We start from the raw sequence: 17,037 nt of genomic DNA, 5'->3' as shown, positions 1-17,037 counted from the left end.
GTGTGGCCAGCTGTGATGCTGATAGGCCTGATTCCAGCTTGCTTTGTGTGTTTATCAGTGTGTGGCCTGATCAAATCAAACGTTAGCCACATTTGTGACTTCAGCAATCTGTTGCTATAAATTTGTCAAATTAAAGGTCCCCATGCAAACCTTGTGGAAATTCTAAATATCTGTTTTACCATGCTAGTGATTTTAGGACTAGCATTGTCTGTCTTGGTTTGTTTGTTGGTCCACCACTTTGTTCTAGACTGATAAAAAGTTCTGCTTTGAAATTTGGTACAGACACCCATATTGCTTTCAGGATGAATTGTAATAATGTGTTCCCCTAATTAACTTGTGTTTATGGCTGATCATATTTGTATTCATATTCCTGTCAGCTGTAGTACCTTGTGTTTAGAATTTAAAAAAGAAAGAAAAGATCTTAGCATGCAAACAAGTAAATAAATGAGCATTACATGCTATCCATCACCATGTGAGCACCAGGTGCCACTTAACAGAGCTAGCATGGATGGAGATTATTTTTTCATTTTTTTGCCATAATCTGACATTGTATTTTCACGCTGGTAAAATATTTGTGAATTATATCTAACGTAATTCCAAGCAAATGCAACAGATAAGAGAAGTAGAGCAAAATGTTTCACCTCAACCAATCATATGATTATAATTTTCCCCCTAGATTTGCAAAGGAAATAATCATCATATTGATTAACATGTGGAGTACTGAGACCACAAATAGGGCTACATAGACTGTACATAAAAATGTGTTTTAATATTGCAGTGCAGCAATGAAAGCTACTCCTGCTGTTAATTACACATGAATTGCATTACTTATAATAATATGATGTCTCAAAGTGGTCATATTTAGACACAAAATAGCAAATTTCAAATATAACTGTGAAAAAATAAATGAAACAAGATAATGAAAGGCAATAAACGTAAGGTTTAATTGGATATTGTTCGTACTCGCATTCGACAACCCTTCTGGGCCTCAGATGAAGCTCGCCTTTTTATTGAGATTAAAACTCATTGTATGAAGTGTTAATGGAGCCACTGAGCCATTAAACCAGGCGCATGTAACTGCTTTGTTAACGGATCGTGTTCTTTGTCCTTAACCGCATATCTCGTATGATTGCTGAAGGATATGGATCATTGCCAAACACACACACACGGAAGACACCTTTTATCTAAGTTGAAACATTAATCTGAAAGGCTTTAAGTTTTCTTGGGAAAAATAGAAACTAATTATTTGATTGATAAATTCAATTAGTACACACTACAACGCCCACCTTCCTGCGCAGGACAGGACATATGTTTTTCCTCAAAATTAGATTTCATTCTGAGCTTCCTGTGTGGTCACGGAAAACGGCTTCACCAGTTCCACCAGCACACCCCCCTGTCCTCTGCTGTCTTTTATCATAATATATGGCAGAAAGATGGAAATATAAATCAGCATTTATTTCAACGGAACATTAATTCATTCCTCCGATAAAATCTTCCAACATGCGCAGTATGAACAATGGGAATTCATGGTCACAGGGTTCTCCTGGTGGTCATGAAATTTACTGGGCATCATTTAAACACCACCTTGTGTCCTCCACGTGTGAAGTAACCATTCAGCACAAAGAAACAATGGAATATTGCCTTCTTTCTGAGGGGGAAACTGGCTCATGACATCTCAAGTTTGACCTTTGCAGTTCTCTACTTACTGCAAAATGCTTGCAAAATGTTTTTTCGAGTTATTTTGAAGCCACTGTTGTCTGAGTGTGATATTGGTATTCACAGCCAAAAGTGGCACCCTGTTAACACGTGCTTCCATGTCAGACATCCCAGTTCAAAGATAATTACATTCTATTAGAACATTTTATCAAAGCAGAGATTTCTTGCAAACTGTTGCATTTCGGAAAATTTAAAAAATCTAATATTGACTCCTTACCTTGTTGCAGCAGCTGCTGGGAACACTGGCCTGAAACACAGTAGCATAAAGTCATTTTTTTTTCATTTTATTTGTTTCACTGTTTCACTTAAATTATTACCCTATTTTTTTATTTACGTATTTATTTTGCTTTCTTTTCTTTTATTTGAAGGGATTAACTGCCGCTTTGTTTCCTATTCTTTTGTTTCAGTAAAGGGACCTGGCAGAAAGTTAAGTCTGCCAACAGATCTTAAGACTGATCTTGGTACGGTAGGCGAAAGCCAGCAGTTTTCACTTGATTACCTTTGAATCATTTACGTTCTGCTCTCGTCATTCTTTTCTAGGCTTTTATGTTGCTTTAAAAGTTTTTATTCTCACCCAGACTTTCTTCTCAGTTTCCTTGTCGCTCTGCACTGTTCAACCAGCCTATGAGACTGGCCAGCTGAAGTGTTTGTTCATTTTACCCCTTAATGTTTTAATTTGATTTCCTCTACATTTTGCAAGTGTTTATAAAGGTGATTTGTAATTCATGCCCATATTTGAATTTGAGGTTTCCTATCACTTTATCATGATTGGACCATCTTCTGATGTTATGCAGTTCTTCCTCCATTGACGGTCTTGTTCTACAGTGATCGGATCATCACTGCTTCTCTCATTGCAACTTGGTCATTTCTCTCTTAAACTGTATTTTCTATATTTTGACTGGATCATCTGTATTTCAGATACTGAGCATTCCTTCCATGCATATATCTCTAACTGCTGTACATACGGTGTGCATCACAATCTCAGGTTTCACTTCGCTCTGCTTCTGCAGTGTCAACCATGCTGTCCTCTTTAAAAAACTTCTGCTTCCTCAACAACAAAAAATGCACCAATGTCTGTCACTTGCCTCATCTAATAACCTCTCTTTTTCTGACAGGTATATAAAAAAAAATACATCAACCCAAATATTTTGAAAACCTTAGATTTGGTTGTCTCGCCACACATGCCTCTCCCAAAGTGCCAGTCAGATTTTTATTTTTAGTAGAAGCAAAAGAAAACTTGTTAATACACCTTTTACCTTATTTGTAGCTTCAAGTTGAGCAACTTAACCGCTGTGGGTTAGACAGCAAAGGATTTGTTGGAACGGTCTGTTACATAGGTTATTGTTCCGTTGGTGTTTTTATGTGTGTTTATGTGCACTCTTATTGTTTAAGTGCAGCTGGGGGAGTGTGTTTGTGTGATGGTGTGAGGGTACAGTGCCATTTGTCCTGCTGTGCACCAGTTTCCTGCAGAAAATCTTGAGGCAAGTCATTGATTTTCATCATTTCGATGATGGGATCGCTTCACATGGCTCTAGTAGTCTAGTAGATATCAGTTGGCCCAGCATCACCTGTAGTTTTCAGAACCTGCCTCAGTCCGTCCTGCTGTGAAACTGGACTAGAGTTGCTGGCGGGCTGGGTGACACCCCAGAGGTTTTCATCTTCACTTTAAAGTTGAATATGCTATCGATCAACTCGCTGAACAGGGAATTAATAAAAATGTTCAGATATGTTTTTTTTTTTTTTTGTCCTGTTACGGTTTAGTTCACACAAATAAGCACTGAAAACAACAAAGCATCCAACAATGTCCCCAAAGGGAGGTTGCGTAAACGTCACCACCATCTGAAGCCGATTGTATAGCCCAATCAACCCGGCGCGCTCATTTGCATTGCAGTTTAAAGCAAATATATTTTTGTGTGTTCCTTTTCTATTCTTTCACTTGTGGCTTTTTGACATTGACCGTGATGCCGTCGAGCTTCTGGCTTGAAAAATAAATAAATGATTTCTATTGCAAGCGAGATTTTCAAAATGGAAAATAAAAGGTGGAGATGAAATGAGCTTGTTTTGTTTTCTCCATTTGAGTTTTAAATCATATTTCCTGGCACAGACTGGATGAAACCGCACTCACAATTTGCCTCTGCGTTTCATCTTTTTTCTGTCGTTCCGGCATCTCTTTCTCCTCCTTGCTCATAATTCAAACCTCTCTCCAGCACTTTGTCACTCACTCCTGCCTTCCTTTATTCCCTTGCTTCCATCTTTCTTAATGAAAAACACATTTTCAACATCAGCTTGCTCCTCTTATACTGCACAAATATCCGTCTTCATATGTCACATGATACTGCGTTTCACCATACATCTTGCAAAATCTAGTAAATAGGCTGAGGGAGTCAAAGCATTTCCTTGAATTAAACAGTACTGATGAATAAATAATTAAAATCTTTCCTTATTTCAAGATTCTGGATTTTACTCAGTTGTATTGCTCTTTGTGACATTTACTGACATGTGGAGATGGATATTGCAGTGTAACAGAATATATTTGAAAGATTTATTTCCCTCTTTGTGTTGTTTGCTAATGCTTTGCCGTTGTTACAGATCATGTCAATGGACATTGTACTAGTCCTACCTCCCAGCCATGCTCGGCGGGGAAGCCTCGTGTCCCGATGGGTCCAGAGGGGCCACGGCTTACCCGCAGAGGCCCTACCCGACCGCCCTTCCGCAAGGCCCAATCCGCTGCTTGCATGGAGATATCTTTGCCTGTGTCCCACACTGAAGGTGTGTGCTTGTCTTCCCAACTACCTTCCCTTAACCTCTTTACCCCCCCCCCCACTAAAGCGCATGCCATCCTCACACCCTGGGGTAAGTAAATTGAGGCCTGATACATAATAACACAAGGTAAGCAAATGCTAATGCACGATTGCGGCATCAGAATTGCTTATAGAGTTCAATATAAAAATTTCACTAACTGTATTCTAAGTCCTAAATCTAAGTCTTCTAAGTCTGGCTGTTTTCTAAGTCCCGCCCCACAAACGATTGTCCCTTCATAGGCCAGCAACGATCAGTCTGTCAATCTTTGGATTTCTCTGCTTGTTGGCGAATTATGAATTGTCATAGGGCAGTGGTTTTCCAGGACTTTGTCTTTTATAACACAGGATCAGAAGTGCTAGGAACTGATTAAGCTGCATTTTCGTCTGCCACATCATGAGCTAAATGTGTATGCATGCCTTGCTATCTTTCAACCAGCAGTTCGGTCGGTTATCAGGCTTTAAACATGTCAGCAAGAGACAGAATTGTCACCCAGTTTATGAATTTGTGTTGTGCAAGAGCAGGAATTTTGGCAGACAATCCATAGTAAATGGGAGATACGGGGCTTCGGGAGCAGTCAAATTTTAGTATACTGTACTACAAAACATATATATTCACTGCAAAAGGCAACTTTACATGCACTTCCTTTTTAGAGTTGCACATCATAGTGATCAACTAGTGTGGACACCTGAATGAGCATGATTACTACTAGACACATTATTAACATTGATGTTCACCCACTATGTTTTTAGCTATGTAACTGCACGTTGCATTAACATCACCTTACACTGCTTTAGGAGTACAGACTCTGCTTCTCTTGAATGCAAGAAGTTGCATTTGCATTGCTTCCCTTAGCACTGCCGAAGGGTTGGTGAAAGATTACTGTTCGGCCTGTATGTTTTATCATACTGCTCTTTACTCCTCTAGTTCTTTTCTTGATTGTTTTTTGCACAGTAAATCACAGAGTTTTTATCAGTCAATCAGGTTTTCTGCTTAGTTCAACATATATTCTCTTCTCCCAAACAGATTGTAGAGGTTTTTTAAAAACTAAGGAAATGGAGCAAACGCAACCTTTATGTGTGGCCGCTGCCTACCTTTCTATTATCCACAGACATTTGAGCAGAGGGGAATATTTTTGGTTATTCTTACTTTAATTTATGTTGTGTTTTGATTTAGCTTTTTAGAAGCACTCAGCAACCACTCGAGCACGATCCTTGCTTTTCATGAAAACATCTGCATTTTAGTTCACGCCTTTATAATTCATACCCTGACATAAACCTGCACCATCTAACAATAATTTACCCAGCAGTGTGTATGTATGTACTCACTTGTTTGTTTGTTTACTTCTTGTATATGACCATTTGTGTGTTTAAATACTGTAAGTTTCTGTGCGTCTGCTATGCCAACAGTGTTTTTATAACTACTATATTACAATATTATCACCTAGTAAACTGCTTTAGTCCCTATTTAACCATCTTCCTCTTTTTGCAATCTTAAATACATATTAATAGTATCGGCCCATCCTTGATGGTTTGACGGTTTTCATTTCGGGTTTTTTCTAGACTTGTTGACTCTGTTCGTAAACAAACTGCTGTCAAGAAAGGAAAGAAAATTGCCCTGATAGCAGCGTAATTTCGAGACATTTACGTCAGAAGTGATGGACAAAAAATGGCCTCCATTAGTACTGAACATGAATGTGTGTGCAAGTATTACACAATGTTGACTGTCAGTAGACATTCAAAATAACTTAAATGCACAGCATCGACTGACAGTGGCTTTGACAGCAATGGGATTACCACTCCTGGTGGTCTCTGATATATGAAAGGCTGTGTTGCAAAAAATAACAATATATTTTCATCAACATGTATTTGTTAGGATTACAGTTGGATTGGCAGATGATGGAAGACATTTACATTATAAAATCTGTTTGCCCTCCACACAAATAGCTTTTCTGATGCAGACGATTTTGTCTGTATGACTTAGTTGACTTGGCCAGATGTTTGTTGATGGGGTTATTTTTCTTCAACCTCTGTGCTCTTGTTGCACAATAGAGAAGTAGATTAATTTTTTTCTTTTCTGACAAAGTTTATGATTGGAAGAGTGATTCTCTGTGGCGCGAAGCAGAGAACCCTCTCGAATGCGTTTTTGAAATGCATTTGCACTACACCTGGTGGAATCACAGATATTATAGCAGGGAAAGGTCAGAAGCATAGAATCTTTTAATCCCAACAAATGCTGATGAATCACACAGTTAAAGATAATAAATGATTAAACCTCAGATATTCAACAGCAAATGCATGCCATTGGATAAATCTGCGCAGATCAACAAAATGTACGCTTGACGCACATGACATGGCATAATTTAATAGAAACCCCTCTTGTCGTGGCTGTCACAGCTTTTTGAGCACGTTGCAAAAAACATACTGTGGAGAATAATAGATATTGTAGGTTCTAATCTCCAACCAGCAGGACTTTAGAGCAACATTAAAGCTGGAACTCCTTGCTCCTGTCACCGGTGAACCGATTTGCACAGACGAGCCTTTTCATGAGTCAGATCCTTGTGTTTTGTGGTTCACTTTTCTCTTCACGGGGGTCACGTCTATCACTGTAGCACCTCAGTGGAAGTTGAATTACAATTAATTGCACACACTGAATGAGATGCAAGTGAAGGGGAAAAAAATCCTAAAGAAACAGAATAGTCTTAGGCAGGAGCTGCTTTATCGCCCTCCTGGGTTTATTATCTCGGAAACCATCCATCTGCTCTTCACCTTTGGCACTGCTGGTTATGAATTATACTGGATTGCCACAGTGAAGAGCCAGCAGGATCACTGGAATAATTAAAGGTCAACAAGCAGTGCGGGAGATGGTGCCGACGTTAATGAGGCCTGCCTACCAGGTGAGGATACAGAGGCGGGTAAATGGCACTGACTCAGTACACAGTAAACATACTCGTACCTCCCACCTCAGAGCAGCAATGCGCTTCAGTTGTACATTGTTAACAGAATGGTTTTCGCATTTGCAGATGTGTTCAGAAAATTGCCACTGATTTGTTTGAGCATAGGGGATTAAAAGACAGATTCAAAACAAATCCATTTTACAGAATTCTATGATATTAAGTAAAAGAGGTAATCCTAGATGCTAGTTTTTTTATTTTCTGCAGCATAGCAGATATTTAAGATACTCGGTAACTCCCTGGTCAGATACAGAGGTTTTCAAAAGACACACACACACACACATATACGTCCATATTGTACTGCAAGGTAAGAGCACAATGGCAAAGCGGCGAGCCTGTGGTCTGCTAAAATATGCCTCTGTTGGATCTCAGCAATGACAAACTAACTGATCGGAGTTTTAAAATGTTCCAATTTGAAGTTAAATATTTCCTAATTTCCAGTCAAGCACACTTTTAAATCCTTGAAAATCTTCCATGAGATCTAAACTGTCCACAAAGCATTGTGCGTAATCACTGGTATTACATAAACAGAGGAATATACGAGGTAGTCTCTAGGTGTGTGTCTGTCTGTCTCACACAGTGTGTGGTTGTGTATGTGCATGTTGCACTGTATAAACCTGGCACTTTGTCTGTCTACGCCGCTTCAGAGTCTGCATTCTCTTATCACTTTCCCAACACTGGGTTCTAGATCCCTTTAAGGTTCTATCGGGGGGTCCCTGTGTCCTGTCAGGGTACCACTGTGCCTTGCTTTCATGAGCCAGCACCCGACAGGTTCTGTCACACGGCGCAAACACACTTCAGTGACAGACAGCAAAAAACCGAGCTGCTGCCACCCAGACTCACAACGAAAGGCCAGCTTGTCTCTTTCACTGCCAGTGGCGTCGCATAGCCATGTAGTCATGATACCAGAATTTTGTCCAAAAGAATTGTGAGTAAACATATAAAAAAAAGGGGGGTTGGTGGGGGGACAACTAAGAACCAGCTTTTGTGCGGCAGTGTTTGCATGAGTTTTGCTTATAATTGATTCTCCTTGTATCTCTTCTGTAGAGGCTGTGTGACCTTGGATTCGCTCCAATGTTTTTTTTTCCACCTGCAGCCTTATAAAAAGCAAAAACAAATCGGGTTGTGTAACAGTGCTGTACAGTAGCCTTTTACCCACCTCAATAGATTGCATGTAGGGTGTTGTGTCAGAGTTATTCCTCACATTGTTGCTGCTTTATCCAACAGCATTTAGTCGTTGGTTTTGAGAAGCGTTTAGAGAAAGACAATGGTTGGTGTGGCCCAACAGTCTCGTTTTTACTCTCTTGTTCTGACTCGGTATGAACTTGAAGCAATCTCTGCTCCACTCAGTTGCATCTTTCTCTTTTTCTTTTTCCTGTCATTCTCTGGTACTGCTGTTTATCTGTCTACACGTTGTTGTTGTTGGGTTTTTTTTTGGGTTGTTTGTTTGTTTTGGGCTGGACGTCTGCCTTTTGTGTCTGTTCTTTTGGGGAATGTCGGGATTTGTAATATGGGATTCATGTTGTGGGGCACAAGTAGGTTATGCATCCAGGAGGGCTATGCTTCAGCAGTTACATGGAGTCACTATGTACTCCCACGATGAGCACCACACCAGCGCCCCCTACTGCTGGAGTGAAAGAGGTAAGGGGGGCTTTGGCCACAATCCCATCCAGTGATGTGCTGCTGATTATCTTCCGTCCTTCCATCCGTCAATATGTCAGTTCGTCCTGTAGCCCTGTTCCGTCTAAAACATGTCTAGAAGAGTTTGGTCTTGTCCCAATGAGTGGGAGTGGAGTGATGTCATTTCTATATACGTCTCTGTGGGCAGCGTGCATTCTAATGCAACGCATACTATGTATGCTCCATCCCCTAAAAATAGTGAATGGATTTTTTCCGGCAGATTTTGGCACCGCTTCAACACTTTACCTGAAATTACATAAAGTGAACATCTGTCAAAATGTTCCTCTTAGCTTGATGTGTAAGCCGGGCTTGGCACCCATCTACAGTTGATGTTACATAAAGCCTGCGCTCGATGTAGCCTAAGGCGGGGAATGCAGTGCCGCACATTGCCTGGTTCTGAATTATTCAGAAATGCAGCAATACAGAAATACTTTCATGATGGAGACTTTAAGTACACAGTGGAGGATCTGAATGGTTTGCACTTAGGGTTAAAGGAGTTTTGAATTTGGTGCACCTTGCCAGTGGGTGTATGTTTGTCTGTAAAGGCGCGTGTGTGCATGTGTATGTACTGTATGCGTGCAGTTGCGCAGTGCATTTGAATGTTTCTGCTGAAGTGTATTCTCTGTGAACAGACAGATTGTGTGTGTGTGTTTGTATGTGTGTATGTGTGTGTAGGTATGGTGTGAAAACACATTTCCGTCTAGTTGTCTCTTTGTAACGATCAATCACTTTGCTTCTCAGTGCAGCACATCTTTTCAGTAGCATTTTCCTGTTTGTTCCAGTTTTAATCTGCATACAAACCACATGTAGCCTTCATAAAATGCCTTCTGCTCTTCCCACCACTCTCCTTCTCCATGTTCTTTTCTGTAAACGTCTTCCTCTCTTACACCACCATCCCGTACTCCTTTCTTCCTCACATTGCTGTTCTTGTCCGTGACCCCTGAAACTCTACCTTCTGTTTGCTGTGTTTTTATTTCTCTTGCCACTGTTTCATGTCTCTCTCCTTTTGCATCGTTTCTGCTTCGTGCCGTTCTGTTTTGTGGGTGCTGCAATAGAGAGTCGGGAAAATTCCTTCAGCCGTTCGCGCAGCTCCAGCGTGTCCAGCATCGACCGCGACACCAAAGAGGCCATCACCACGCTGCATTTTGGAGAGTCGTATGGGCGAAAGGGCGACGCGGTGCCCACCCCGTGTCTGTGGGTGGGCACCAGCTTAGGTGTTGTCCTGCTCATGCCAATGTCCATTCCCACTGACCAGGAGGAGAGGATGGAGGAGCCTGTAACCATTGGTCCCAGCGGTAAGATCTAATAAGACTGGCTCCCATTAAAAGTCCTTCTAACCATAACTGTATGCACATTTACCAACATTTCCTCTCTGCTGAGGTTCGTTTTTAATTCCAAAATAAGAAAAGGAGGCCTGGAATAGGCTCAGAGAGAAAAATCAAAAATACATTCACCAAGAATGAGTTATAATTTTAGCCACATTTTAATTAATTTATGAATACTTTATATTTTATTTCATTTATTATTATTATTATCCATATTTTTGTTTCCTGGGTCAGACACATTTTTGTTGATTTATATACACAAATTAAATGCCGTACCGGTACTGCAATGCATGCTTTCTTCAAAGGAACATCAGGGAACATTCCACCCTGCTGCGAGCCGTGTGACTCAAGAGGTCACTTCATCATGTTTGATCTTTTCCAACATGCATCATTTCCCCCAAGGTCACCTGTATATACACTAAACCTGTACATAGAGGTAAACAATGCGGAAAGAGTGATGTAGTAAAAATATGGCCTCCCATGGCGATACTATTTTAGAGCATTTGGGAATTTCTTTACATTTTTTTTAACATACAACCAATTGTTATTTAGTCGTGACGTTGATCGTATACACCACATGCAAGGATTTCAGATGTAATTTGCGAAATGATCCACTTTGCTCAAATGCCAGTTGCTAACTTCTATTTATCATTCAGTGCTTGACAGGAAGTGTAATGTTACTTTAAAAAAGGGCCGCCTGCTGATGATGAAAAAGGTTTGCTATTTTTGTTGTGATTTAAAGTTTAGTATCACTGTGATATGAACAAGCAATTTACCAAATAATGATAAAGAGTGCACTCATTTGGACATCACTCATAATGTAGGAGCATTAGCTTTCATCGTGGTCGCACTAAACATCCACTTTCAGACGAGGAAGTGCCAAGCGGAGGCTTTTAAAATAAGAGCAGGTCATTTCAGATTTGAAAGCTCGGCTCTCCTCCCGTGTTGTTGACACTGAAAGGCTTCTAAAGCCTAATTTGTTTCAATGACATGGGAAATTTGTTGTCGCGGGGAATGCGTTTGTCATCTGTGTGATCTTGCATTTGACTTCCTTCGGAATTGTCAAGAGCAAGGATAGATTTTAAACCCCCCCCTTGTGTTTTCACTCTGACTAAACCAAACTGAGCCATTCAAATATGCATTAGTCGAAGCCCTGCTGTGTGAGGAGGTGGATCGCCGGCTCAGAGCAAAAACATCAATAAAAAAAATTCAAGGCCCTTCCAAGCAGCAGTTGTTCTCTTAAGACTGAATATGAGAGACGCACGGCATAGATTTAGTGCCGTGGAAATATTAGTGAACAGAAGTATTGAAGTAACAAGTATTGTGTTCTCAAAGTGCTCTTGCGGATTTTCAGCACATATTGGATTGTTCCTTTTCCAGTAAATGTTGTATTTGACAAAAAGTTCATTTAAGTCCATTCTTTGTGTAAATTTCTTAATAAAAAAAATATATAACTTTCAGGTTTTACAAGGCTCCTAACTCTAATATGTGAACATTTGTCAATGTTGCACCTCATTAGATTGTCTTCCCTTTTCACTCTGTTGGTTCCCAGGAACAGTCATGATGCTGAAAGGCTCAGTGTTGCATTTTGGCTTCTTGGACTGCATGGGAGCGCTGATTCAGAGCCCCTACGAAGTCTGGAGGGACCCCAACGCCCCCGAGGATCCTGACAGACCACGGAGGCGCAAGTTGGTCCACTTTTCACCATCATCCTCTCAGGACACCTGCAGCGAGGGACACCTAGCGGTGGCGTGCTCCGAGAGGCAGGCCAAAGTGTTTCTGATGCCCTCCCAGTCTTGCCTCTTTGTCCACAACATCACCGAGTCGTCCTTCGTACTGAGAGCCGATGTGGTATCTATGTGTAACAGTGTGTGCCTAGCCTGCTTCTGTGCCAACGGACACATCATGACCCTCAGGTATAGCCTCAAACATTTCGTGCTTCCTATCCGCGTGTAAACTGGGAACAGTTTGATCCAGTTATTATTAATCCATTTGAGCAACCAGGGACTAAACGGTCTCAGATTTGTAAATCTATTTGTTTCCTTTTAGTGACACATTAGTGCTCATATATTTATACATGGCATCTCTATGTATGCAATCTTATTTAAGCTGGTAATAGCTTTGTTGAACCAGTAAAAGCAGTTTTATGTCTTTTAACTATTCACACATTGTATAATAATTTATTACCAAACACAAAAAAATATTTCAATTAATCATCATGATTATTATATTTTGCATAGTGGATTTGCTCAAATCAGTCTCTAATCTAATGTTTGATTTATTTTTCAGGCTACAGATGTCCCCACACATCTAACTGTCTGTCTTTCATTCTCTCTGCTCACAGTTTGCCCAGTCTAAGACCAATGATAGATGTAAATTACCTGCCTCTGACGGACATGCGCATTGCAAGGACCTTTTGCTTCACCAACGGGGGGCAGGCGCTGTATCTTAGCTCCCCAACAGAGATCCAGAGGATTACATACAGCCAGGAAATGTGTGACAACCTGCAGGTCAGTACTGCACACCAGTGTTAATGTGCATTCTATGTCAGTTTTTTTTTTTTACAGTGTATGTATGTATAAATATATGAGTACCTGTATATATAACTATAGATGTTTTATTTTTCTTTATAGCCACTAGTCAATTTTCCCTTATGATAAAATATGTTGCAATAGTGCCACCTACAGGCAACAGTAGTTGCCCACTATGGTTCTGGTCACAATGGTCTTGAACTCAATCACAGTGCAACAGCTGTCAGTATATATTTATTATACAGATATAAGAATAGTCACTGTTTACCAAAGGTAATAAATGGGATATAAAGTGATGAAAACTTGCCATTTTGAACCAACACTAAATCAGTGAATCAGCTAAATTGGAATTACATAATGATAATGTAAAAAGAACTGTAGTGATTGTAACTTTTTGACATTTGCATTGATTGCAGGAGATGCTGGGAGAACTGTTTACACCAATAGAAACACCAGAAGCCCAGAACAGAGGCTTCCTAAAGGGCTTCTTTGGAGGAAATGCCAATACATTTGACAGAGAAGAGCTCTGTATGTTTTTATTTTTATCTTTTCCGTCCTTTTTATTTACAAGATGTTTGATTCTAGGTTTTATTGATTTTGGTAGCGTGCTATTGAACCAGAAGATGTGTCATTAAACGTTCAACTTTTGTGGCTGCTGTCCTTTTGGTTTCCCCATTTTTTATCGTATTGCTAACAGTTGGTGAGGCGGCAGCTGGGAAGGCATCCCGAAGTCTGGCCCAGCACATCCCAGGGCAGGCAGGGATGGAGGGCATGAAGGTGGCAGCGAGCGGAGCGGTGGGCGAGTTGGCCAGGGTCCGTGAGGCTTTGGATGAGAGAGGCCAAAGACTCGGCGAGCTGGAGGAACGGACAGCCTTAATGATGACGGGTGCAGAAACCTTCTCCAAACATGCTCACGAGGTGATTTATAAAGTTTAATAAAAAAAAAAACATTACTAGGTTTTTATTGTAATATGATGCTGAGGTTTAAAAATGCACCAGACTGCTAACTTGAAAGTAGAATTATTAAGAATGGGGTGCTATTCCAATTTTGCTGCATATGGGAACTCACAGCTTTTTATTTGACTGCTTCTCTTCACAGCTGATGCTTAAGTGTAAAGACAAGAAGTGGTACCAGTTCTAATAGCAGGACAGAGAGTGGAGGCTGCCCTTGGACTGCTGGAAAATGTATTCCTCGATGGGGATTTTCACCCTAAAAGTGAAAATGATTAAAGGAGAGACCCAAGACTGATTTTGTCTTTGTGGGTTCTGGATGGGCTGCTTGTACGGCACTGTCCCATTGTTGAATGGCGAGGATGGGCTACTTCCATTAGATATGTAGTGATAAAAGACAGTGAAGGCATTTTAAGGACAGAAAATGGAGTCGGTAATATTTGATGAGTTTGCGTGCGTGCGTGCGTGTGTGTGTGTGTGTGTGTGTGTGCGTGCGTGTGTGTGTGTGGTTGGGTTTTCGGGACCTCACTGTGTAGATACTCAAAAGTTAAGAACTCAACAAGAAATGCATGAAACAAAAATATCCAACTGCCATATTAAAAAGCAGCATGCTACTTTAACAGGAGATACAAAAATGAAAGGTTTTATGTAATGATGAAAGTCAACAGCAGAGACTATAAAATAATTTCTATTTTTTGAAATATTGATGAAAAATATAAATAAAAAGGGAAATATATACCTGCATTGCTATTACGCCAAAACTTGTGTTCCTTCCCCCTTTTTATTTACTTATTTATTTTTTTGTTTCATTTACTTTTTCCTTCAAAAATACTTACATATTACCTGCTATAATATAGATACACATATTTAGCTGTCTCTACACACACTTATAATAATTCTGAAACTATATCTTACCAATTGCTGCACAGTGCAAACACAAATCAGTAGTATTTACACTTGGCTCAGTGCAGTTTAATCGCCTTCATGTCACGTTTTGGCTGCTGCTACTTACAAAAGAACATTAAATGATGACACTCCCAACCTACAGTTGTGTGGAAACAGAGCGCAGATTGGTGTGAGGCATATGTAAAGGCTGGAAGAATTATATGTGAGTTCTGGACAGTGTGTATATCTATAGTAAGAACCCATATACTATTTATGTGCCATAAAAAAGGTGAGTGTATCCTCTCACTGTAAACTAACAAAGAGCTAATATGTGGTAGTAATCATTTGATCAGAACAGATGAGGCATTATACTTGGAGATGGACATCCAGGGCATTTATCAAAATTGAATATGTCCATTTAATTTATCAAAAAAATAAATATATATATTTATGAGGGTGTTTTTATTTTTTTTATTTTCATTTTTGGTTGAATCGGGTTCGCATTAGTCTTTAGCTGCCTTTGTCAGACGTATGAATTCAGTGAGCCGTTAGGTTTCATGTGTGCATTTGTGTGTGAGAGAGAAAAAGCGTTAAATAACTGGTCTCTTTCTCTACCAAAGCAATCAATAATGAATGGCACTCTCATCTCTCTCCACCTCAGTCTTTAGAAAGTTTGTATTCATGTTTTCAGCTAAGCAGTTTGTTCTTCATGATCACAAACAATACTCTAAAGGATTGTCACCTCCTTTGCAAGTACAAAGAGGAAACACACGTGATTAAGATGTTCAGGAGAAAGTAGTATTTATTTCCAGTGATGTTCAGATGTGAGTCAGTGAAGAAACTGTACACGTGTAAAACATTTGCAACAATTTCAACTGAAGGCAAATATGTTTTTTTTTGTTTGATATTGTTCTTGATGACTATGATATCCTTGTTGCAGTTCTATATATGATGGTGATAGCATCTCATCTGAAGATTTGTGTGCTAAAAACAACAAATGTTTCATGATACATGATTGTGTATCATATTGTGGTAGTGTTGTACATGTCAATGGGTAGCCACATGACACAGGCTGGAAGCATTAAACAAGGAGGATATTTTGTACTTGTGTATTTTGTCTGTATTTTGAATTGATCTGAATAACTAACAGGGGGTTACTGATATCCATCTTGTACACATAGGGCCTTTATGCACATGAGCTGCAACGTATAGGAAGCCTTGCGCCTTGATCATGTTAAAGTCACCCCCTCAAAAAAATATGCACAGCAACTCTGAACCTGAACAATGTCAACGACAGATGGACTAATCTCCCTGCTTCCTGTCAGGCTTCTAAGGTAAATCTTAGTTATACAGATCTTCAAACCCATTTTCGAACCAATATTGAATCACACGAAATCCTACAACTGTGCCTCAGTGGTTTCAGGAATTACACATAATTTAATTCATTGAGATGTCGTAAATGTAAAAACAGAAACAAATCCATTTCTCTCCTCTCTCTCTACCGTCAATGAGATTCGTGTTCAGTGCAGTTCTTTCAATGGCAAAGAAAACACTTAAAAATAAAAAAAGACATTTAAAAAAAAATCTAATTTATGCTGACAGGGTGTTTTTGTTAGTATGTTTTTGGTTTGTACCTTTTTGGTTTTTATATTACCTGTACAGATTAATTGTGGGAGCTGGTGAAATAAAAAAATATAAAAGATAAAGACATTTTTGGGATATTTTTCTCTGTATATGTTGTACCTGTTACTGCTGGTACTGTATCTGGTATTCTGGCTCTGTCTCAATCACTGGAACTCTGTAGTATGTCACACTGTAGTATCCTGAAAAAGCATCTCTTTGGTTTTCTCAATGATGGCAGCAAAGTTTGTCTTATTTAAATGGATTCTACCACTTTTTGTTCTTATTGATATTATACTAGTGTAATAGAAATTACTTGACAAAAAAAAAACTGAAAATATGTTGATGCAAAAGCAAACTGAAATAAACATTGATTGATGTAGACATTTGTAGGCTCTGTTTCATTTCCCCATAAACAGAATCAGCTGCTTTTTATTGTATGACATCAACCAATGATATTCAACTAAATATCCCATCAAGTAGAAATATTGTCTTTCAGAAAAATTAAATATAGATTACATATTATTTTTTTATTCACCGAGCTGTTCAAGTGCTAAAATATAGGCGCCATTTAGTT

General features: G+C 39.5%; 1 protein-coding gene across 1 annotated transcript in view; it reads left to right on the top strand.

Annotated features, from left to right (window-relative positions):
* stxbp5l (syntaxin binding protein 5L) overlaps positions 1-14,145 on the top strand; it is an 85,572-nt gene extending 71,427 nt beyond the window's left edge. Inside the window, exons 22-30 of the mRNA XM_068746118.1 lie at positions 2,124-2,177; positions 4,306-4,485; positions 9,008-9,109; positions 10,204-10,443; positions 12,026-12,389; positions 12,818-12,983; positions 13,421-13,532; positions 13,702-13,922; positions 14,104-14,145. Coding sequence (XP_068602219.1) covers positions 2,124-2,177; positions 4,306-4,485; positions 9,008-9,109; positions 10,204-10,443; positions 12,026-12,389; positions 12,818-12,983; positions 13,421-13,532; positions 13,702-13,922; positions 14,104-14,145 — 1,481 coding nt within the window. The remainder of the gene's footprint in view (positions 1-2,123; positions 2,178-4,305; positions 4,486-9,007; positions 9,110-10,203; positions 10,444-12,025; positions 12,390-12,817; positions 12,984-13,420; positions 13,533-13,701; positions 13,923-14,103) is intronic.
* The last annotated feature ends 2,892 nt before the right edge of the window (positions 14,146-17,037 follow it).

The sequence above is a fragment of the Brachionichthys hirsutus genome, chromosome 12 (genome assembly GCF_040956055.1).
Source record: "Brachionichthys hirsutus isolate HB-005 chromosome 12, CSIRO-AGI_Bhir_v1, whole genome shotgun sequence".
Classification (NCBI taxonomy): Eukaryota; Metazoa; Chordata; class Actinopteri; order Lophiiformes; family Brachionichthyidae; genus Brachionichthys; species Brachionichthys hirsutus.
The sequence above is the reverse complement of the archived record's forward strand: the minus strand, read 5'-3'. Positions and strand labels throughout refer to the sequence as shown.